General features: G+C 40.0%; 1 protein-coding gene across 12 annotated transcripts in view; it reads left to right on the forward strand.

Moving 5' to 3' along the window:
* The first annotated feature begins 2,549 nt into the window (after positions 1-2,549).
* SLMAP (sarcolemma associated protein) overlaps positions 2,550-24,890 on the forward strand; it is a 128,314-nt gene continuing 105,973 nt past the window's right edge. For 3 of the 12 annotated variants that reach the window (XM_016205517.2, XM_016205511.2, XM_016205516.2), the window contains exon 1: positions 2,552-3,466. In XM_016205517.2, the coding sequence (XP_016061003.2) occupies positions 3,269-3,466 (198 nt within the window). In that variant the 5' untranslated portion in view covers positions 2,552-3,268. Of the gene's footprint in view, positions 3,467-24,890 lie in introns of all 12 variants that reach the window. The other 9 variants (XM_016205510.2, XM_016205515.2, XM_016205512.2 and 6 more) reach the window with 8 other exon arrangements.

Here is a 24,890-nt window from a genome sequence, read left to right on the forward strand (position 1 = left end):
GAGCCTTCCCTATTGGGAAAGGGATCATACTTAGTTTTAATAGGCCAGTGTGTGCCATGAAAAATATTATATACTCTCAATTTTCATCTTTGACTATTCGAGGACTCCTCTTCAATTAGTTTGCTTACCTATATTTGCAATCCAGATACTCTGCTTAAGCAGTTACGCAAGTGTCCCATAATTCATGACCTCAAATGTCATTGGTTAAAATCCAATTAGATCATTATCACTTAGGGAGGGGTTGCATTTTAAATGAGTTTAAAGATTTGTCTCCTACACATCTGAAATGCTAATAATTGCCTGTCTATTGTGGTATCAGGGTAATAATTTTACAATTCTCTGTCTGTTTTTCTAACATTGCAAAGTAGCATGGTTTATAGCAGTAGTAATAGTTATTTGACTATTAAAAAGGTAAAAAATAAAAAAGGGAGATAAAGCTAAAACACTGGGAAATACTACCATTCCAAATTTCTCAAAACATGATACATTTTCTATTTGATTAAAATATTGTATGGGTACAGAATCATAGAGAGGAACACACACGTGGCTTAGAATTCTAAACATCTCATGTATGAGATTTCTTAATTTAAGCCTTTTCTGTGCTTGCCAAGTACCAGTTGGTGAAGAAAGTCTTCAGTGTCATTTTAGCATTTGCAGCACCCTGCATAGCTTGGTGGGATTCTTTACCCTTCGAGGTTATAGCAATCCCAAATTTTCTTACAGAAAAAATGCCTATTCTGTTTGTTTAACATTAATTTTAAGAGGTATTGTAGAACTGAACATAAAGAGACACTTTTGTTTCCACATTTATTAACAAGTTTCTATATATAAAAATTAGGGATAATACAATTTGCTCCTTACTATATCTGGAAGGCTGGGAAAATTCTTATTATTAGTAATAATGATAAAAACTAACATTCTCTGAATATCTACTATTTTTAAGACATCATGGTCGGCATTTTGTCTTGCATGATCTTATATAACCCTAACAAGACTCTGTGAGGCGTTCTATAAACTTACCATTTATAGCGCTGGTAAATGGTGATGCAATATTGGATTCTGAAACCTTGATTTTCACTACTCTACTTTGACCTTCTAGGAGAAAGATGGAAAAGTTCTGAAATTCATTGGGTTAACTCCAAATCCTTCAGCAATTGATACCACACTTCTGAGCACCTGTCCTTGACCACCACACCTCATGCTCCAGTAATACCGGCTGGCTTCCTTTTTTCATATTGGAAATTATTCAGCCTCTCTCTAGAAGCAACATGTTTTTAGACTTGCTTAAGTCACACTTTCTGGGGTAGAATCTGCATGGGAGCCCTGGGGGACATGCTAGGTCCACTGAGAAGACCAACCTTTCGAAAGGAAATGCGAGGCTAAGAAAGAGCTTTTCCCCAGGCACCACACACAGCCAAGGCTTTAGCAGGGAGAGAATGGATCCCGTCATCCGGACACGCACGGATTCTGGGACCTGCGGGAATTTGGATGCTTACACCCAAGGCAGCTGTAGGGAAACTGTACAGCCCACTGAGAAGATGGCTATTAATAACCTCTCCTCTGGCTGGGTCTGCTCTCTTTGCTTGTAGAATTTTCAACGAGAACTATAGTGAATAAAATTAGTGACAGTTGGTTCCTTCCAACCAAGATGGTAAAGTAGGAAGTTGGCACGTTTTGTTTATAAAACCTTCCATGGGCCAAATTCTTTCTTGCCCTTAACCAACATGGTCGTAGGGGTTTGTCTTCTGACTTGACGCTTCCGGCCCTTAACTAAGATGGTGTCCCAAGGTTAGTTAAAAATTAGCTTGCCCTCTCTCCTGCCCCTGACCATCATGGCGTCCACGGCGTCGACCACGTGACGTCCCCCGACTACGGCGCGGGAGAGGGGTAGGAGGGCCCTTGAAGGGTGCGCGTTCCCGTGGCGGTGCACCCGGTAGGTTTCAGTCAGAGTCACTATGGCGGCCGGCGCTGGCAAGGTAAGCTGAGGTGGCGGCGGCGGCGGGGGAAGCTGGACCTGTCGTGGCGCCCGGGCTTCGGATCTTCGCAGCCCGTCCGCGGAGAGGTCGGCCGAGTTTGTGGCCAATCGTGAGGGCGGGCGGGGGGCAGGTTGAGGGGGGCGAGAGCTGAGGCGGGCGGGCACCGGCGCTTGACGGCCGTTTGTTTTGGTGTTTCTCTACCAGGTCGGAAAGTTTCCTGCCTCGCCTGGCGCAGCCTGAGCGTGTCCCACCCGCCCCGAGCGGTGGAGGCTGCGGCGGACTCAGCCCGGGGCCTCCAGGCCTCTCCCCCACCGCCGGGCCAGCCTCCCTCCCCCACCTCCTCGTCCGCCGGGAGCTGCGGCTGCTGTCCCTGAGATGCGACCCTCGCGGGGGCGACCCTGAGAAGAGGCGGCCGGTGTGCTGACCAGGAGCCCGGAGCCCAGGCGTCCAGGGACCAACTTCCTGCGGGCGGAGACCCCCGAGCCTCCCCGGGGTCGTGCCTAGCTCGGTCCCCATCCCCGCCCTGGTCACGGGGACGCCCGCCAGGTGCCCGGGAGTCCCCCCTCGGCCGCTGCCCGCGCCCCCGTGGGTCCCTGCTGCTCGTGCCAAGGAGCCCAGCCACCGCCGCCTCGGCTGGTGCGGTCCGGGGATCCCGTGCCACCTCCCGGCGGCCTCCGCGCATCGGGGCAATGCAGACTGTCCCGCTGGCGGTCTAGACCCCCTCGGACCCCTCTCGCCCTTCCACTTCCGAGGCCCTCCAGGACGGGTGGTGGCTGCCCAGAGGTGTTGGGCCACACCTCCCTTCGCCCCGAAAAGACCTTGCTGGCCTCATCAAACCGACCCTTCCTTCATGCTGCAGTGCTGCAACATTTCCGCCACCGAGGGGGAAAAACGGCCTCGATCCCAAACAAAACGCAAGAATTGGTGCGTGACTCATCTGCTTGGATACCTCCAGTCCCCAAACTGTCTTCCAGGAGTTTACTTGGCTGAAGCTGTCCGATGTTTGAGCCTTTTCTTCCCAAGAAAGAAGATGGACTGAAAGCTGCCAGTTGGGGACTTTTTGTAATCAGGGCGCTCCTGGATTTTAAAGGAGGTGATGGGGCTTGCGCTGGCTTGTCTTCCCACTCAAGTGAAGAATTGTTGATGTTCACTGGTTATGCTTAGACAATGCGCAGTTTGTTTTAATACAGAATTTTGGGGAGGATAGGGGTATAGGCTTGTGAGGGACAGTGCAGATCCGGTGGAACTCCTCTTTGTCCTTTGGTAGGAGAGACACCCCCAGTCTGTCCTCGATGCCGTCAGCCTTGGCCATCTTCACTTGCCGCCCGAACTCGCACCCGTTTCAGGAGCGTCATGTCTACCTGGACGAACCCATTAAAATTGGCCGCTCCGTGGCCCGCTGTCGACCCGCGCAGAATAATGCTACCTTTGATTGCAAAGTGCTGTCAAGGAACCATGCTCTGGTCTGGTTTGATCACAAGACAGGCAAGGTAATGTCACCACATTGTTTTAACATCATTTTTGTTTCCCTATGCTCTTCTGCATAATGCATGCGGGATCCCAGGGTTTGCACCCACAGGAGACTTTCAGCAAGACCACGGAATCAACTTTTGTGTGTCTGGCTCTAGTGGAAATTTAATTGAGGTGTTTGAATGGAAAACAGAGAAGGTATTGTAATTAAATACCTTGGGAGGGCGATGGCATCTTGATAACGTGGTCATTCCCAGTGAAATCCCAAACCTTAGTTCGTTTTGGAAAACTAGATAGTGAAACTTGCCTTCTTGTTTTCAGTGTTTTTAGAAAGGCGAATTTGCAGTTCAGAGCTTGATTAAGCAAGCGGCAGTTCCCAAAGCAATGCAGGGAATCCGTGGCCATTATTACACTGGGGCTTAAGTGACTCCGTGGTGAGATGTAGTTAACACCTATCTTTTAGTTGAGTTCAGAGCAGGGCCTGTCTAGTAAAGGCAGTAGTTTGTGTAAAGTTAGATTTTGAAAGATTTGATACATATATACCCTCGAAGGAGTAATTTGCAGTGATCAAAACCAGTTTAATTAGGCATGAACAACTAACTGCATTTTCAGAGTTTTGTTTGCAATTTGCATGAACATATACCTGTTGTTTTTGCAAGTCATGTTTGGATGTTGCCTGCAGCACTTGTTAAAATACTTTATGCATACTTACAAAGGTGATATTTAAAAATCAGTGTTAGGAAATTATTTTCATAAATTATATTCAGTTCTATCAATTATTGCATTACCTAGATGCAATAGGATGAATTTAGTGCTCTTTAAGTGTGACCATTTGATCATTTTTATGTTGGCACCCTAATACTATATATACATGTGAGTGCTTATATTTTAAGAATGCAAGGAAAAAAATAAAGACCCTTTCAATTTTTAAAACTCTTTATGTTTGTGAAGAATATACTAAAGAGCTCATCTTTGTGCTTAAACCTCAGGGTTTAGTTGAGCTACAGAATCAATTCCAACTTAGAGCCAGTTATGTAAGACTAATAATATCTCAGGTTTCACCTCCTGACTTTTGCTCCCCCTTTTTGAGTTAAATCATTAAGTGTTTTTCAAAGGAAAAATTTAAGTCTTCAAGAGTAGTGTTTTGAAATAAAAGAAACCTGAGCTTCGAAAGGAAGAAAGTAATACTTTGTTGCTACTGAATTAAGGAATTACTCTATAAATCATTTTTCAAAAAAGAAGGAAAAAATTGCCCAAGTGCTGTGTGTTTGCATAATACCTTTATCCTAATCTGTGTGTAGGATGAGAACTGAAAAGTATGTTAATTTTTCTGTATAACACCAGATGCTCATTTACCTGTGGAACAGACACTTTTTTCCTCCTTAGAAACTAAAGTTTGGGTTCCTGAAAGATTTCATAGATTATCCATAATAATTTAAAGTGAATACTCATAGAACTTATCTTTCCATCAGTCAGATTCAAACATCAATTAACTGCTAGTACCTTAACTCAGCCAGCTTTTAGATTTTTGTCTTTTTATGTCCCTGGGCAACAGTTACAGTGCAACTTAATCAGATTACAGGTTTGCTTAAAGTACAAACTCTGAAAATGCACATTCTTTACTTTGACTCAATACTCAAAGGAGACTCAGATTTTTTTTCTTTTACTTATTTGAAAAACAGTGATTATATGAATAGTGCTTTTGGTGGCTATACTAAAAACCCCCACAATAGATTATTTTGAGATGACTAAGAATAGGTCAATAGTGAGTGTTTATTGTATAAATTGTGATATGTTAAAATTTTAAACTTATTTATTATTAGAAAAACTTATCTTTAAGGGATACACAACTAATTTCTGCCATTTTTCCTTTTTATTTATGCTTTATTAACTGAACCCTGAGAATATTACTTTAGGTGTAGATACAATTATTGGCTATTGTACCATCTAATCTAGGTAAAACAAATAACCTGTCAGATTTTGCCATGTGATCAAATTATTTTAGGAATTAACTATTTAAAATTTAAATTCAAACAGACTGGTTTTTATTGAGCATCTTTTGTGTGCCAGATATTGTGAGGTACACAGTTCCAAAAAAAACCCACAGTTTGACCAAATATCATTTATTGTTTTCTGTGTGAAAGTTCCAGTTTGAGGATTTCTGCTATAATTGTCTCATATCAAAAGTCCCTGGGCTGCCCGGCCAGACGTGGCTCAGCGGTTGAGCATCATCGACCTGTGATCCAGGAGATTGAGGTTCGATTCCCGGTCAGGGCACATGCCTGGGTTGTGGGCTTGATACCCAGTTGGGGCGTGTAGGAGGCATCCAATCAATGGCAACTCTCTCACCATTGATGTTTCAACTTTCTCTCTCTCTCTTCCTCTCTCTGAAATCAATAAAGATGTATTTAAAAAAAAAAAAAGTCCCTGGGCCATTCCCAGCAAATCCTTTTGTACAGTACAAGAATCCCTCCTTCTATAAGCATCTCCTCAGGCAAGTTTTCCCCCCCAAACATCTCTAAGCCTCAGTTTTCTCTTCTGAGGAGAATAATGGAACCTGCTTCTGTTTTGAGGGTTGGGATAATCATGTAAATCACTTAACACCCTTTCCTGGGCATTATTAAGGGCTCAGTACTTAGGGAGGAGGGTGTTTAGAGTGGGGGTGGGAGAAGAGGAACTGTCTAGGCAGCTCTTTGCAATTTGTTTTAATGCTGTGGAGTCTTAGGAAGGTAATAAGAAATTTTTTTCTTTCATGTGATGGCATATGTAGAAGTAATTTAAAAAAAAAATTATTGATTGATTTTAGAGAGAGAGAGAAACATCAATTTGTTGTCCCACTTATTTGTGCATCCATTGCTTGCTTCTTGCATGTGCCCTGACCAGGGATCAGGCTCACAACTTTGGAGTAGCAGGGCGATGCTCTAACCAACTGAGCTCCCCAGGGCTGTAGAAGTAATTTTTTAAATTGAAACATATGAAGTTGAGAACTTTGTCCAAATTGGTACTTTACCTGGGAGGTAGGAAGTTGGGCTAATATGCCCTTTTGTTTATTTATTGTTAGTCCTCACTTGAGGATATTTTTTCCATTGATTTTTAGAGAGAGTAGAAGGGGGGGGAGAAAGAGAAAGAGAAACTTCGATGTGAAAGATACATCAATTGGTGGTTGCCTCCCACATGTGTCCCAACCAGGGCCAGGGATCCAACCTTCAACTCAGATACATGCCCTTGACCGGAAATCAAACCCATTACCCTTTGGTGCTCAGGCCGATGCTCTAACCACTGAGACACACTGGCCAGGGCTCTTTTTGGTTTAATTTTAATTGTGGTTGTTGTGTTCTGTATGGGCCATTATGGGAAGCCCATTAAAATCTGGAAGAAATACTAAACATTTGAAACTTTCTGATTATTCAAGTAATACATGTTTATTATAGAAGATTTGCAAAATGTGGGCACATGGAAATGTAGGTGACACTTCTAATTTTTTATTTTAATTTTAATATTTTTAAAATATATCTTTATTGATTTCAGAGAGAGGAAGGAAGAGGGAGAGAGAAAGATAGAAACATCAATGATGAGAGAGTCACTGATTGGACACCCCGTACAGGGGATCGAATCCACAACCCGGGCATGTGTCCTGACTGGGAATCGAACCTCGATCTCCTGGATCATAGGTCGATGCTCAACAGCTGAGCCATGACGCCTGGGTTAGGTGACACTTTTTAATGCTAAGTTCATGGAATGTGTTATGGTACTTAAAACTTGTATGTTGAAGGGTGACAGATTTGCCACAAAGTGGACTTTAACAAGCTTTCCCAAATCATCTACTCAGGGATATAGCAGTTGGATATTGCTCTGCTTAGATGCTGGCCCAGTGTATCATCCTTTTTGAAGGTCAAACTTTTCAAGTTAGATGGTAGATAATAGAATGGTTGTTAATCCTTGTATTGACTCAAGGTACCACTGAAAAACAAACCTATCCATATGGTGGTTACATAGAAAGGATAGTGAGTGGACTACCTCTTTCTGATTTGGATGGCCCCATCTGATTTGAGGCTTTGTGGACAGGTGGTAACACAGTGGTCCAAACAGTGTGCAGTCTACTTCCAGTCTTACTGTAGTAGTATTAGTTGTTTACTTCCAGTTTCACTTTTTTGCTTAAATTCAACACATACTTTTGAGCACCTGTTCTGGCATGATCTGTTTTAGTGGAGGACATGGTGAGGGGGAAGGAAATGGCAAAAACTGGCAAGAAATTGTTATTTCTTCTTTTTAGGAGCTTTTATTTTACAGAGAGTGACTATACAACTTGAGAACAGTTATTGAGAGAAGATAGTGTTATGTAAGTTTAAATGGTAAGAGAGTGATAGTGTTTGTATTAGACTTTAAAACAAGGGATGAGTAGATACAAATTAAGAAAAAGTACTTCCTGGGTTGTTTTTGTGTGTTTCGAGGGGATGAGAGTGGAATAAAACAGACAAAAAGAGAGAATTTTGAATGAGTTTGGCATCTTGCAAACACTGTGGAAACTGATTTTATTGGATGGTAGAGTTCTTTTGGAGAGCAGCTATGGTGAACACCCGTTCTGTGTAATGGTTTTATGTTTGTGCCTTGTTTTTGTAATTAGTTGTCAAACCCTGGAGGAGAGGGTCTCTGCCTTATATGTCTGTTTCCTTTTATTTTGTATAAAGTAGATGTTGGGTAACTGAAGCTGAGTAGATAGTGTAGTGCCAAGTTGTAGAGTGCCTTGATTACCAAACTAAGGATATGGACCCACATGTATGGAAAGCTAGGGAGAGTTCTGTGCAGAGTACTGACATACCAGAAACACCATTTAAGAGTAATAAAACAATATGTAGAGAGGTCTGGAGCAAGGAAAAATATGTAACTGCTTAACTAACACTTGCGGTGCACTATGTACCATGCCCTGTTCTAAATGCTTTAAATGTTTATTTATTTAATTGTTAAATAGCTGTTCAAGATAGATGTTTATTTTTCCCATATTAATCTATGAGGAAATTAAGGCACAGGAAGATTAGATTAGGTTTACTTCCCCAAGTTCACATAGCTAATAAATGATAGAGCTGGGATTTGAACTGAGGTATTCTGACTCTTGATTCTGGGGTCTAGAATGCAACCTCTTAACTACTCTGCTTATTCTATAGCTTTGTAACAGTTTAGATATGGTATCATTTTGTAAGGATATAGACCAGATTCACAATAGGAATAAAAATAATTAAATGCCAGAAAGTGAGAAAAGACAAGTGTATTAACTTATCCATTAGGACTTCAGCAAAGAGAGAGGTTCTGTATGGATTGGAGATTTTAGGGAAGTTTTCATGGATGGGATGGTTTCATGGATGAGATGCAATTTGAGCTAGACACTAGCACTTTTTAAATAGGGCAGAATAGATAGAGTTAGTCAAGGAAAGGAATTTTGGGTAGGAAGAATTGCTCAAGCAAAGGCATAGAAACAGGAATGATATGGCAGGTTCCAAGGACACTGCAAGAAAGTCATTGCAAAGGGAATCTCCAGATTTTTACAACCAAGATGGTTTCTTCCTTCTTCCTCCCCTTATCTAAATGTGACAGTAAAGAATCTGGCCTTAGCTTTTGGGACAATGGCACATCATACATTTATTGATACCTAAAAATTTTTTTTTGACATAAGTAAAAGGTCATTAAGAGGTGTTGCTTTTTTGAGAAAGTCACATATTTGACACATGTTATATTTAAGGCATATTAATGTAAACATGTTTAGGAGGCCACGTTTTATATCCAAAGTACATATTTGTTTCCTTCTGTGTTACTTTTCACAGTAGTAAAAAAATTAATGAAATATTTTATGTACTATTCCAAGTTGTAAATAATATGGACTCTATGTACACTTAAAAACATTTTTTCCTACTTAGTTATTTGACTTTACTCCTTAGGTTAAGTTTGTTCTTTACCTTCCTAGGCTCCTACTTGGTTTTCTCAAGTGGTATTTATGTTAGAGCTTAGTATTTATTCTCTTTGATAAATAGAGAGGAGAGTGTCTGTCATTTAGAGCTTTAAGTGAAAAGATTGTGAGATTGTTTCTTAATGTATGTCAGTTACTTGAATCAAGAAAAATGGTGGCATTTGTTAGCATTGGAAATGTTGTAAGGACTCTTTCCTGCCCATGCTTCTGTCACTGCCACTACAAGTAAATTAACAGTTTAAACCACCAATCAGAATTCTTAGTTGTTGAGGGCTTCCGGTCAAGATGGTGGCATAGGTGGTCAAGATGGTGGCATAGGTAAATGCCGTACTTGCATCCTTCCATAACCACATCAGAATTACAACTAAACTACAGAAAAGCCATCATTCAGAACACCTGAAATCTAGCTGAATGGAAGTCTTACAACTAAGGATATATAGAAGTAGCCACATTGAGACTGATAGGAGGAGCTGAGATGCAGAAAGGGCTGGTCCCACACCCACATGTGGGAGATAAAAGTTGGGAGGGATATCTTGGCTGTGGAGACCCACCTGAGAGTAAGGGGTCCCAGGACCACACCAGGCTTCCCAGCCCAGGGTTCCAGTGCCAGGAATAGAAGTCCCCACAACTTCTGGCTGTAAAAACTAGTGGGAATTGTGATTGAGTGAGGCAGAGGGTTCCTGAGTCTTAAAGGGCCTGTGCATGGACTTACTTGGACTCACTTTTTTTGAGCTCCAGCACTGAGGTAGCAACTCAAAAGGCACCAGAGACATCAGGGGAGGAACTGAATTGTTTGGCATCAAGGCAAGGGCTAGAGAGGCAGACAGAAATGCTGTAGGAGGCCATTGTTCCTTTGCTGAGCCCTTTCTCCATGAGTGGGAACGCACCATGTCTCAGTCTCCATCAACCTTGGTATTACTGTTTGCCCCACTCTGGTGATTGCCTGAGATGCCAAGCCCACTTAAACTGTTTCCAGTGGCTTTTTCATACAAATGACCCATGTTAGCTTATGCCTCAGACTGTCCTAAAATCTTTCCAAAAAGCAGCACCTGTCCTTGGTGCCCCATACCTCTCGTTAAGTGGCCCCAGGCTTGGGCATAGCAGCAGCCAGCCTTAGTTCTCAGCTTAGCCTCTCCTGGGCACCTCCAAGCACAGCACAAGGAGCAGCCATCTGTAGATTGCTTTGTAGCTCATGCTGGGAGGACCCCAGGCAGAACACAGGTGGAGGCTGACCTTGGCCTACATCTCCCAGGAGGCCCCAGAGCTTCAGACCACAGTGAAGCACCACCCAACCACCTCCACAAGCGATACACGCAGGGGCGGACTCAGCAGGCACCAGAACCCTACTGAAATGAATTCTGTTCTGTGGGGTTGATTACTGCACAGCTGATCCTCCATGGCGGTCACAGCCAGTTCTTGCAGCTGATCAGCCTGGGGTAAATCCCTCCCATTGATGTGCCAACAGCAATCAAAGCTCAACTACAACAGGAGGGTGTACACAGTTCATATGGTGAGGGCATGCCTAGAGTGCCCAACTTGGGTGATCGGGGAGGCTGTGCCACTCAACCCTACAGGACACCTACTACATTAGGCCACTCTACCAAGCCCGGGAGATGTAGCAGCTCTACCTAATACATAGAAACACACCCTGGGAGGCTGCCAAAATGAGGAGACAGGGAAATGTGTCCCAAATGAAAGAATGGGACAAAACTCCAGAAAATGGAACTAAACAAAATGGAGACAAGGAATCTGCTAGAGGCAAAGTTTAAAGCACTGGTAAGGAGGATGTGCAATACATTTAGTGAAAACTGCAACAGGTAAAGGACATGGAAACCATAAAGAAGAATCAGTCAGAAATGAAGGATAGAGCCCTGGCTGGTGTTGCTCAGTGGTTAGAGCATTGACCTGTACACTGAAGTGTTGCAGGTTCGATTACCAGTCAAGGGCATGTACCTGGGTTGCAGGTTTAATCCCTGGCCCCAGCCGGGGCACGTGTGGGAGGCAGTCAGTCGATGTGTCTCTCACATCATTGTTTCTCCCTCCCCCCCTTCCTCTCTCTCTCCCTTCCCCTCTCTTCCTCTCTTTCCCTCTCTGCCTCTCTCCCTCCCTTCCACTCGCTCTAAAAATTAATGGAAAATATATCCTTAGGTGAGGATTAACAACAACAACAAAAAAGGAAAGACATGAAGGGGATACACTAACTGAAATAATTTACGGGGAATCAACAGTAGAGTTGATGAAGCTGAGAATCAGAACAGCAATTTGGAATATAAGGAAGCCACAAACACCCAGTCAGAATAGCAAATAGGAAAAATAATCCAAAAAATTGAAGACAGTGTAAGGAGCCTCTGGGACAACTTCAAGTGGACTGATACTGGAATCATGGGGGTGCCGGAAGGAGAGGAGAGAGAGCAAAACAATCAAAGCTTATTTGAAAAAATAATGACAGAAAACTTCCCTAACCTGGTGAAGGAAATAAACATACAAATCCAAGGAAGCGCAGCCCCAAATGAGATCAACCCAAAAGAGGCCCACACCAAGATACATTATAATTAAAATGCAAAAGGCTGCCTGGCCGGGCGTGGCTCAGCAGTTGAGTGTCGACCTGGAATCCAGGTGATTGGGGTTCGATTCCCGGTCAGGGCACATGCCCGGGTTATGGGCTCAATCAGTGACTCTCTCATCATTGATGTTTCTCTCTCTCTCCCTCTCCTTTCCTCTCTCTGAAATGAATAAAGATATATTTTTTTAAAAAAATGCAAAAGGCTAAAAGAAAAAGAAGTTTAGAAGTAGCACGAGAAAAGCAGTTTGTTACCTATAAAGGAGCTCCCATAAGACTGTTGGCTGCTTTCTCAACAAACTTTCCAGGCCAGAAGGGAGTGGCAAGAAATATTCAAAGTAATGAAAAGCAATGACCTACAACCAAGATTACTCTACCCAGTAAAGTTATTTAGAATCAAAGGGCATGTAAAGAACTGCCTGAATAAGGAAAAGCTGAAGGAGTTCATCACCACCAAACCAGTATTACATGAATTGTTAAAGGGTCTTCTTTAAGAAGAAGAAAAAAGAAAGATAAAAAAATATGAACAATAAAATGGCAATAAATACATATCTAAAAATCAAAAACAAAGAAGCATACAGAAACAGACTCAAAGATACAGAGGACATTTTGACAGTTGCCAGATGGGAGAGGGTTTGGGGAGATGGGTGAAAAAGGGGAAAGGATTAAGAAGTACAAATTGGTTGTCACACAACAGTCATAGGGAATATAGTCAGTAATATTCTAACAACTGTGTATGGTGTCAGATGGGTACGAGATATATTAGAACAATCACATAGTAAGTTATATATAATGTCTAATCGCTGGTGTGTACACCTGAAACTATGTGAACTTCTACAGAAGAATAAAATATGATTTTAAAAAATTTTGTTTGAGCCCGTCCGGTGTGGCTCAGTTGGTTGAACATTGTCCTGTGCACCAAAGGGTCGCAGGTTTGATTCGCAGTCAGGACATATACCTGGGTTGTGAGTTCAATACCTGGTTGGGGCACATCTAGAAGGCAGCTGATCAATGTTTATCTCTCTCTCTTGCAGCATGTCCTCGGGTAAGGATTAATGCAATTTTTTGGGGTTGTTGCCTCATTAATTTTTAGGACAATAATATGAACTCCATAAAAATCTGACTCTCATTTCCTCTTTTTCAGTTCCATCTTCTATTACTCTCTTTTTCTTTTGCCCCAAACTCTGTATAGTAGCTATGTAACAGTGCTGACTGTTCCTAGAACAAATCCCCTTTTTGCTGTTTTGTCTTGTCTTCCAGAATGATCTTTCCCTTCATCCCTTAAGGCCCACTTCCAATGTGAAACCTTTCCTGACTCCCATTTACTGAAGAATTGATTGGGTCTTCTATACTCCCATAGAACTTTGTATATAATTTCATTCTGGGATACAGACAACAAAATAACTATGATGCAAATATGTACTGTTGCCCTGCCAGGTGTGAGCTTTGAGAACAAGGGAATAGGCACTACAGAAATGTTTGAATGAGTGAAATGTGAACAGTGGAGCAGTATGTATTTGTGCAAACCCTGAGGAGAGTCAAAGGGCGGAAGGTCATTCGAGTTAGTTCTTAATTTAAGATCGTGGACTCAATTACCAATAAGTAGTCTTTTGTATAAACAGTTTCTGAGAACCTGCAGTGTGCAAGACAGTTTGCTAAGTGTTTTGCAATCATAGATAATCTGTGGTTGGTGATAACTGATTTCGAGCTATTACAAATGGCTCTATTTTCATGCAAAATAATACTTTTAAGGATTTTATAATATTCAGAGTGCTTTCCTATTTCACTTGATTTGTATAATGCTCTTAGGTAGCTAGAGCTGCTATAGACTGGCTCCCTTTTATCCAAAAAGAGTTTGATGTTTAGAGGTTATTTCCACAAGGTCACCTATTAGGCACTATGGGAGTTGGAACCAGAATCTAGATTTTTCCTGAAATAAAAGCCAACTGCTAGACATTTATTCTGAACTATCTCATTATGGACTGAACAATTACTGTAATGAAAATCTGTCTTTTGCTTTCTTGAAAGGCAATCTAAGCTATTATTTTTGGGGTCCATAACTAAAATGCTTGTCATATGATGACAGACTTTCAGAGACTGAGAGAACCTGTGTTAATTATTTCTCTGAGTTAACTAGCATTTTTAAAACATGTCTCTACTACTACTACTAGCAATAAATACATTTTTTCTTAGACTTGCGTTCAGGCAACTGATTTGGATTTGGGTGTTCATGTAAATGAATGAAACAGCTTTGGAAAAACTTGTTCGTTATGTAAATTTTTTATCTTTTTAAGAGAATAGCTGATAGGTGTAAATTAAAAAAGTAATTTGTATCCTTTGTTAAATATACAATTTGGGTTAGATTTTAATTTAAAGACATCAACTTTATTTTCTTATTTATTTATATAAGGTTTTATCAGTACTTTCAGGCTTACAGTTTTATCTACATTTATAACTACTGACTTTCTAGTTGAGCCAAGCAGAAATGAATTTTCCCTATGAACTTTCAAGCTATTATTTCTTTTCTTATTTTTTACTTATATTAATAACAGGGATACATTCTCATAAAAATTCAAGCAATAGGGAAGTATCACATAGGTGCCTCCCATCCTCTTCCTTTCCTCCAGAAGTAATGGTTGTTATTTGTTTGGTATGTGATTTTCAGAACTTTTTCTGTGCATTTACCTACTTGGGTATGTAGGTAAAGAAACAGTTTTTTGTTGTTCTTACTTTTTTTCATAAGTTGTTAGATCATAATTTAAAATGTGCTTTTTAGCTGATAATATCAAGTGAATTCTGGTAATCTATTCTGAAATGTGTTAATATGCTCTAAATTCTGACCAGCATCCAGATTGTTATAAAATTAACAGCCATCATTTACTGAGCATGTACTAGATGGTCTGCTAAAAGTTATCTCAATTAAGCCTCATCCTCACAGCAAACTTTTGAAGTAGGTAGTATTATTAACTTCAGTTTATAAATGAGACACAGATAGTGGTAGAGTCAGGATTTGAACCATCTGATTGAAGAATGCACACTCCTGACCTGTCTATTGCATGCTACCCAAGCTCTTAGTCATTAATATCATCACCAATCTGTTAGTTAACAATAAATCAAAAGAAAAAATTGCATTGAAATAAAATATTGTCTGTTAACTCTTAGATATTTTGGTAGTAAATCAGTTTAGTTTTAGTTGAAGATCAGTTCCTCAAAAAGTATTTATTCATCACTTAATATTTTACAATGTAACTCTTTACATATAAATACGGAGTAGGGCAAAAGTAGGCTTACAGTTGTTTGAACAGAAAATAATACAAAAAGTAAATAGTAATACAAGAATAAACTTCTGCATATTCACAACAGTAAATGTACTTTTGCCTCATCCTGTAAATTGGAGTATCACTGTTCAGATACTATAATATACTAAAAAAAGTACTTTTTTCTTTCATTGGGTAATTTTAAGTTTATTACGTATGGGGTTTATGTTTTAAATGGAATATATATCTCCACATAAGTAAATCTAATTTAGAAAAAGTGACTATTTTTTTTTCTTTTTAACTGTTTAACTATAGAAATACTTAACTATGTTATTAGATGTTAGTTACAAGTTTCCTTCCATTTTCAAAAATTCAGGGATAGGCAATAAGATCATGTTGTATGTTATAAATATATGTATGGTAGTTATGCTTCTAGATTAAACAAAATTTGTAGTTTTGAATTTTTCAAAAAGTTTGCTCAAAAAGAGTAAAAAGGAATGTTATAGAGTCCCCATATAACACAAAAATTCTCCTAGCTATTAATAAACTGAAGAGAGAAATCAAAACATGTCCACACAAAAACTAGTATGAATGTTCATACCAGTTTTATTCACAATAGTAAAAAAAAAAAGGTCCATCAACTGATGAATGGATAAATAAAATGTGATATACCATGTAATGGAATATTATCCGGCAATAAAAAAAGTTACATGCTACAACATGGATGAACCTTGAAAGTACTATGCTAAGTGAAAGAGGCCAGACATATGAGGCCACATATGGTATACTTTTGTTTATATGAAATGTGTGGGATAGGCAAATCAATAGAGTCAGAAAGTGGATTAGTGGTTACCAAGGACTGAGAGTAACAGGGAGTGATGGTTAGTTTTATATGTCAACTTGGGTAGGCCATGGTATTCTGGTTTTGGCCAAATACCAGTCTAGCTGTTGCTGTGAAGATATTTTTAAATGTGATTAATATTTAAGTCAGTAAATTTTAAGTAAAGCAGATTACTCTTCAGAATGTGGTGAGCCTCATCCAGTTATTTGAAGGCCTTAAGAGAAAAGACTAAGGTTCCCCTGAAGAAGGAATTCTGCCTTCAGACAGCCATCATACTCAAGACTACATTAGCAACTCTTCTCTGTGTCTCTAGCCTGCTGGCCTGTCCTGCAGATTTCATATTTGACAGTCCCCACAGTCATGTCATCCAATTCCTTAAAATCTCTCTGTCTTTGTCTCTCTGTCTTTGTCTCTCTGCCTTTCCCTCTGTCTTTCTCTCTGTTTATATCCACATCTTCTGTTTCTCTGAAGAATCCTGACTAATACAGGGAGTGACTGCTAAGTGGGTACGGTTTTCTTTTGGGGATGATGAAAATGTTATAAAATTGATCGTGGTGATTACTGCACAGTTCTGAATTGTGCACATTAAACTGGTGAATTGTATAGTATGTGAGTTATATCTCAAAAAAGTTCTTATAAAAAAATGTTATATGGAGTAATAGCTTAGTTCAAGCACATTAGAGTATAGGAGGTGGAAGAGTGTAGAGTGAGTGTTCAAATGTGAGTAGGATTAACAGAGCAGTTTTTGAAGTACCTTTAGCTTGATTTTTATCACTATTTTCCTACTGTGACTTGTCTTACTCTTGGTTAGACTTTTGTTATAACAAATTTAGTAGATGGAGAGTGTGTTTCCAATTTTGAAATATTTGTTAATAGGCACAATTTGGGAATTATTGAGAAGTTGTAGTGCCAAAGTCATAATGTGAGAGTTGAGAAATGGTTGGAAAAATGCAGTTTAAAAGTCTCAGTATGAACTTAGGAAGCTATTAATTTCACTCACTAGTGAATCCTTTGTGTGTGCAGGCATATAAAGTGCAAGAAAATACTGTTAGAATGAATGTTGTCTTGACCAGAAGAAAATATTCCTTTAAATTATAGTTTGAACTTTGTACTGGAACCATTATGCATTTCTAGACTTTAACAAGTATCTGTCTCATGCTTACAGTGCAGTGTAGTGTCCAGTAGGTACCTAGTACTGAAAAATATAATTAGAGTACAAATAAGTCCAACAATAGAACTATCTGTGAATCATTGTTTCCAGGGAGCTAAGGGAGTGATGTATTCCTTCCCCCAGATTGAGGGCAGAAAATGTAGAAGGAATGAAGAGGGCTTCACAGAGAAAGTTGTTTTTAAGCTGCTGTTTGAAGAGTGAGTCGGGCTTTGCTAACTAAATAAAAAATGGGAGGGCATTCCAGCCTAAGGGAACACTATGTGCTTAAGGCAGAAAAGCCTAAGTGAGAATGATGTATTCTGGGAAGTGCAAACCCAGAAGTTAGAATTGGGGAGGGGAAAATAGAGCTGCTATGAAACCTTTGCAAGTAGTTGAACACTGCTGACAGAAGGCCAAGGGGAGGCAGTGTGGCTAAAAGCTTAAACGTTCTAGAGTTAGACTGAGTTGAAATCCTGGCTTCACTGCTTGACAGATGTGTGACCTTGGGGAGTCTCTGTGACTCAGTTTTCCTCATTCGTAAAAGACTAATAGCTCATAGGATTGTTGTAGTGATTTAATGATAATTCATGTATAGCAGTTAGCAGAGTGCCTGGTACAGAATAAGTACTCAGTAATTTGTGGTTATTATAGTTTTTATTTTTTAGTTGGTGTGATTACATAGTAAAACCTGTGTGCTTATTTTCCATCAATGTGCTTTTTCATTGTTTTTTAAAAAATATGGGTTTATTGATTTTTTTTTAAGAGAGAGGAAGGGAGAGGGATAGAGAGAGAGAAACATCAATGAGAGAGAAACGTCATTGATCTGCTGTCTCCTGCATGCCCCCTACTGGGGATTGAGCCCAAAACCCGGGCATGTGCCCTGACTGGAAAATGAACCAGTGATCTCTTGGTTCATGGGTTGACCCTTAATCACTGAGCAACGCCGGTGGGGCTTCTTTTTCATTGTTTAAAAAGTTTTCTTCTTTGGCCGTGGCTGGTGGCTCAGTTGGTTGGAGCGTCGTCCCATACACCAAAAGGTTGGGGGTTTGAATCCTCGTCAGGGCACATGCCTAGGCTGTGGGTTTGATCCCCTGTTGGGGTGCATACGGGAGGCAACTGATTGATGTTTCTCTCACATTGATATCTACTCCCCACTTCCTTTCTCTCTAAAAATCAATAAAAAACATATCCTCAGGTGAGGATTTAAAAAAAAGTTTTCTTCTTTGAATATCTGTCTTTGGAGTTGTCTAAACTAAGATAATTCTTTAATACTTTGAAACTTTTTGGAATGTGTTAAAGAAATAGTGTGATACAACGAAAGATAAATATTTGGTCTTTGTCCCAGGTTCGTGGCACACAACTCCTAAAACTCTTGGGAATCTCTGGAGTGATAAGAATGTCTTTTGTATGATAATAAGATCACTGGTGGCTGGGGATACTAGGTAGCTTCAGGATGGGGCTGGTCACCAGAAAGACCTAGTAATTAGAGGGTTAGAACTTTCATCCCCACCTGCCAATCTCCAGGAAGGGGGATGGTGGCAGGTTGAAAATTAAGCTCTGTAAAAACTCTTGAGCATTGAAATTCAGGAAGTTTTGGGTTTAGTGAACACATTGAGGTGCTGGGAGGATGGTTGGTTCATCCACATAGGATATGGAAGCTCCAAGCCTCTTCCCCATACCTTGCTCTTGCATCTCTTCCATTTGGCTGTTCCTGAGTTGTATCTTTTATAACAAACTGGTAATAGTAAAGCACTTCTGCGAGTCATTTTAGTGAATTATCAAATCTAAATTTATGGATGGTTGTTTGGAAGTATCAGTGACAACCCAGGACTTTTGGAGAGGCATCTGAAGTGGAGGAAATCTTGTGGGACTGAGCACTTAACTTGTGGGACCTGACATTTACTCCAGGTACTGTCAGAATTAAATTGAATTGAGGTGTGGACACTCCACTTGTACTGGAGAGTTGAAGTGGTGTTGGAAAAGACACCACATATTTGGTGTCAGAAGTGTTGTGAGTAAAAACAGTTCAAATAATCTTATAATTAACATCTGTTATCCAGTACTACCAAGTTTGTATAGTTTCCTTGTTAAAAGCAATTAAAAATCAGTAGCATACTTGGCTTGCCTTACTTGAAGATTTGAAATTAAAGGAGTTGAGTAAGTTTTATGATGAAAATCTAGTCTGTCAATCAGGAAGTATGTAAAAGAGCTAATATTAGGCAACATGGGGCATAATGAAGGTGTTAAGATGTTATTTCAGTCTTCAAAGAGCTTATAGTTTAATTGGGAAGTGAAAGCTAACCCCCCCATACTCAATTAGGGAAGAATTAAATTCTAAATGAAGTTAAGAGCTCTGTGTGATTAAGGTTAGGGAAGGCTTGTTTGTCTGAGAAGGGAGACTTAAATTGGACCTTGAAGATTTAGGATAGAAAATAATAGGAATCCTTGGTGTATAGAGGTCTGCATAAAAAGGCATAAATCCAGAGGGATAGTCAAGAGGCAATTGTATGTTAAGGAGCCCTACTACTAGATTGATCACATAGTTTAGATTAAATGATAGAGGTGAACCTGAGTAAGGTTTCATTTCTGGAGGGTTGTACATGGGTTAAGGTATAAGAGTTGATGGGGCAATAAGCCAGAGTCTTTAGGGAACCAAGACACAACCTTGGGGGTAAGAATCTTGGATTTGTAGCTTTGGAGAAAGCCGTGCCTCCCCTTAATCCATTCAATAACCCTAATAACTAAACTGGCAAAATCTATAGTTGATTATGGAACACCCATACGCTTTAATATGCTGACTTCATAATAGGGTGTTTGGAAAATGATGAAGATTGAATTCATAGTTTATAGTGAGTAGACAAGATTTGAAAGTTTCAAACTATGATTTCTTTTCAAGATTGTTTCTCTCTTGGCATATTAAAAGATTGTGCCTTTGTGCATCATTTTAAGATGTATTTTTTGTCAGTTATTTTTAATTCTGGAATAAACTCATTTAAATACCATTATTTTGAATGAAAAGTGAAAGTTACAAGGATAATAATGAATAAAATGTTGCATGGGAGTGTCCAAGTTGCAGGCAGGTGTTAAGTGATAGAAGCTACATCAGAATTTTAGTAGAAATATATTTTACTTTTTTTTAATCCTCACCCAAGGATATTTTTTCCATTGCTTTTCAAAGAGAGTGGAAGGGAGGGAGGGAGGGGGAGGGGGGAGAGAGAGAGAGAGAGAGAGAGAAACATTGATGTGAGAGAGACACATTTATAGATTTCCTCACACACGTGCCCCGATAGGAGCCTGGGATCACATCTGCAACTGAGATATGTGCCCTTGACTGAAATCGAACCTGGGACCCTTCAGTCTGCAGGCTGATGCTCTAACCGCTGAGCCAAACGAGCTAGGGCAGGAGATACTCTTTTTTTATTTTTTATTTATTTTAAAAAAATATATCTTTATTGATTTCAGAGAGAGGAAGGGAGAGGGAGAGAGAGAGATAGAAACATCAGTGATGAGAAAGTCATCATTGATCGGCTGCCTCCTGCACACCCCTTACTGGGGATGGAGCCCAAAGCCCGGGTATATGCCATGACTGGGAATTGAACCGTGATCTCCTGGATCCTAGGTCGATGCTCAACCACTGAGGCCTGGCGAGATACTCTCTTTTAAAAATATTTTTATTGCCCAGCCGGGCGCAGCTCAGCGGTTGAGCATCGACCTAAGATCCAGGCGATCGGGGTTCGATTCCCGGTCAGGGCACATGCCCGGGTTGCGGCCTCGATCCCCAGTTGGGGGCATGCAGGAGGCAGCCAATCAATGACTTTCTTCATTGATGTTTCTGTTTCTCTCTCTCTCCCTCCCTCCCCTTTCCTCTCTCTGAAATCAGTGAAGATTTAAAAAAATAAATAAATAAATAAAAATATTTTTATTATATATATATATATGTAGGGTGTCCCAAAAAATGTATACACACACTTTGAATAATTATAAAGACAGTGTTTATTAAAATACGTTTCATTTTCAAAACTGAACTATCAGCTGTTAAAGTGTATACACATTTTTTGGGGATACCCTGTATATATATTTTTTATTGATTTCAGAGAGAGAGAGGAAGAGAGAGAAACATCGATGTGAGAGAGAAACACCAATTGGTTGCTTCCTTCACGCACCCCAACTGGGACAGAACCAGCAACCTGGGCATGACTGGAAATCAAACTGGCCATGTTTCGGTGTACAGGATGACGCTCAATCCAATTGAACCACACAGGCCGGACCTAGTCTTGCCAGTTTAAATTGATATTTTAAGCTGAGGTGTTTGTTCATAATTGTTAGTTGTGTAGAGGCAGAGTTGTCAGATAAGCATCAGTAATATTTATTGGCATTATACTTGGACTTAATAGTTCTCCCTCACCTCTTGCCAGTGACCTGATTTGAGAATTGTATAAAAAATTTATTCTTTGCCCTAGTCAGTTTACTAAGTGGTTAGAGCGCCGGCCTGGAGACTGGAGGGTCCTGGGTTCGATTCCAGCCAAGGGCACGTACTTTGGTTGCAGACTCGATGCCTGGCCCTGGTCAGGGCATGTGTGGGAGACAACTAGTCGATATCTCTCTCTCTCTTTCCATTCCACTCTCTCTGAAAAGCAATGGGGAAAATAATCCTCGGATGAGGATTGAAAAAAATAAAAAGTATACTGATATAAAAAATAAAAATTTATCCTTTATTTATTTTTAAGTCCTCACCTGAAGACATTTTCATTGATTTTTAGAGAGACAGAAGGAGAGAAACATTGATTTGTTGTTTCACTTATTTATGCATTCTTTGGTTGATTCTTTTTGTTTTTTTAAAATATATTTTTATTGATTTCAGAGAGAGGAAGGGAGAGGGAGAGATAAAAACACCAATAATGAGAGAGAGTCATTGATCTGCTGCCTCCTGCACGCCCCCGACTGGGGATTGAGCCTGCAACCTCGCATGTGGTCTGACTGGGAATCGAACTGGTGACCTCTTGGTTCATGGTTCGACGCTCAACTACTGAGCCACCCCAGCTGGGCTCACCCTGTATACTTTTGATTTGTTTACTTCTTTGTAGGTATTTCATACTTTGATAAATTCTTTTTGTTGTTGTTGTTTTTGTTAATCCTCACTCCAGGATATTTTTTCCTTTGATTTTTTTAGAGAGAGTGGAAGAGAGGGAAGGAGGGGGGAGAGAGAGAAACATCAATATGAGAGTGACACATCGATTGGTTGCTTCCCACATGCACCTCGACTGGGGCTGTGGATTGAACCTCTGACCCAGGTACATGCCCTTGACTGGGGATTGAACCCTCAATCCTTCTGTGCATGGGCTGACACTCTAACCACTGAGCACACAGTCCAGGGCTCAGTAAATTCTTTATAATAAAAATATCAAATAAAAATTTCAAATTCCAGAGATACTTTTTATTGCACCTGCTTTACGTATGTCTTTGGTGGGATGGTTGTAAGGGAATTGTAAGATGAGTTATAAAGTAAAGGGGCTAACTTCAGTATTTTGTTTCATTGGAAAGTCTATGTGTGTTCATTGTCTTAAATGATTTTGCCCAACTGTGGGCTAATATAAATGTTCTGAGCATGTTTAAGGTAGGCTAAGCTAAGCTATGATGTTCAGTAGGTATGTTAAATGCATTTCGATTTACAATGTTTTCAGCTTACGATGATGGGTTTATGGGGATGTAACTCCATTGTAAGTTGAGGAGCATCTATATAGTATAATATTTTTATAGTGGCATATGCCTGGGTGTTATGATATTATGGAAGAGGAGCATCTAATTCAATCTATCAGTTAGTTTATGCTAGTTATACTGTGGTAACAACTCCAAGACCTCAGTGTTTTGTAACAACAAAGATTTATTTCTTGCTCATGTTACATGTTTAGGTAGATGGGAGCACCATCTGTAGTTGTTCTCCTGGAATTCAGCCTAAAGGAGCAGTTCCTATCTGGGACATGTTCCTATGGTAAAAGGAAAAGTGTTATGCAGAGCCTTGGAATTACAGTTAAAGCTTCTCTTCAGAAGTGACACAAGTCACTTCCACTCACATTTCATTGACCAAAGCAAGTCACTTGGCTTAGCATGCTGCAGCTGGGCAGAGAAGTGTAATTAATATTCACATAGGAAGAAGAAGTGGAATAACTGAATATAGTCATACATTCTGTTACATTCAGCTTCTTTCCAATTCAAAGTGAAAAGTATGTAGCTTTGGGAGCTATCAAATAAGAATGCATTTTAGCCCAGCCAGCATGGCTCAGTGGTTGAGCATCGACCTACGATCCAGGAATCGAGGTTCGATTCCCAGTCAGGGCACATGTCTGGGTTTTGGGCTCCATCCCCAGTAGGGGGCGTGCAGGAGGCAGCCCATCAGTGACTCATCATTGATATTTCTATCTCTCTCCCTCCCTCTCCCTTCTTCTCTCTGAAATCAGTGAAGACATATATTGGGGGGGAGAAATGCATTTTAGCAAAAATAAAGTTTTTTTCTATTTCCTTATGAGCATTCTAATATCCATAAGTTAAATGTTGTGTATCTCTCTCAGAGAAAATAAATTAAAATTTGAAGTAGTGTTGTTCTTCTTATGAGAGAGAGAAGAGTCTATTGATATGCCACTTACTATCTTTTATGAATAACTCTGACATTGAGTTATGAGGTTTAGTCATAAGTGTACATATTTTTTAAATATCTCTTTAATCTATTTTGCCTGTTCATCTGCTTTGTCACGGACTGAATCTACATCAATTACGTTTTCAAATAAAACACTGGGATATATTATTTCACAGGGTCAAACATTAGGATACTTAAAGTAGTGACATAAATTACATAGCATTTGCTTATTGAGCACCTCTTTATTAAACGTCTGCTATGTGGCATATTTGATAGCTTAGAGGGATACAAGAATGAAAAGATATGACCTCTGCATAAATGTACATGGCTATAGATAATTATAATACAGTGAAATAATTGCTAAGAGAGGTACTATTCAAATAAACTATGGTAGAATTGGTGAGGATGGAATGATCAATTGATAAGGTGATGAAGGAAGGAATAGATATAATGGCTTCTCTGGGTAAGTGAAACAAGTCTTTAAAGAAAAGCAGGACTTTAGCATGCAGATGAGAGGGAGGTACATTTTAGGCAGCTAATAAATAGCGTGAGTAATAGCATGAAGGAATAAAAATAGGTGGCTTGTTTGAGAAACTTTGAGTGATTTTGTGTGACATCATACAAAAGATGATGAGGCAGAAAGGTAGTTTAGGATCAAGTTTTAAAGGATTTTAATGTCATGCTGCTTTCTCCTTTACAAGTTGTGAAGAGTTCCAGAAGATTTTAAATAATAGAATCACATGGTTGGATCTTTGTTTTTAGAGCAACAGTCTTGGTGATAATGTGGAAGACACTGGAATTGTGCCCACAGGCAGGAGACACAGTAGAGTGATATAGTAGAAAGTTGGAAATAAATTTCTGGAGTCCAACCAAATCATCTGGATGGAGAGATACAGATTTGGGAGTCATCAAATACACCCCCAGGGAAGTTTGTGCATCTCTAGAAAAGTAGAGGCTAAGGAAGAACCCTGGGGATGATCAACATTTGAACAGCTGGCAGGGAAAAAGAAAACACAGTTGGAAAAACAGCCAGAGAAGTAGGAGGA

The sequence above is a fragment of the Miniopterus natalensis genome, chromosome 15 (assembly GCF_054644295.1).
Source record: "Miniopterus natalensis isolate mMinNat1 chromosome 15, mMinNat1.hap1, whole genome shotgun sequence".
Lineage (NCBI taxonomy): Eukaryota > Metazoa > Chordata > Mammalia > Chiroptera > Miniopteridae > Miniopterus > Miniopterus natalensis.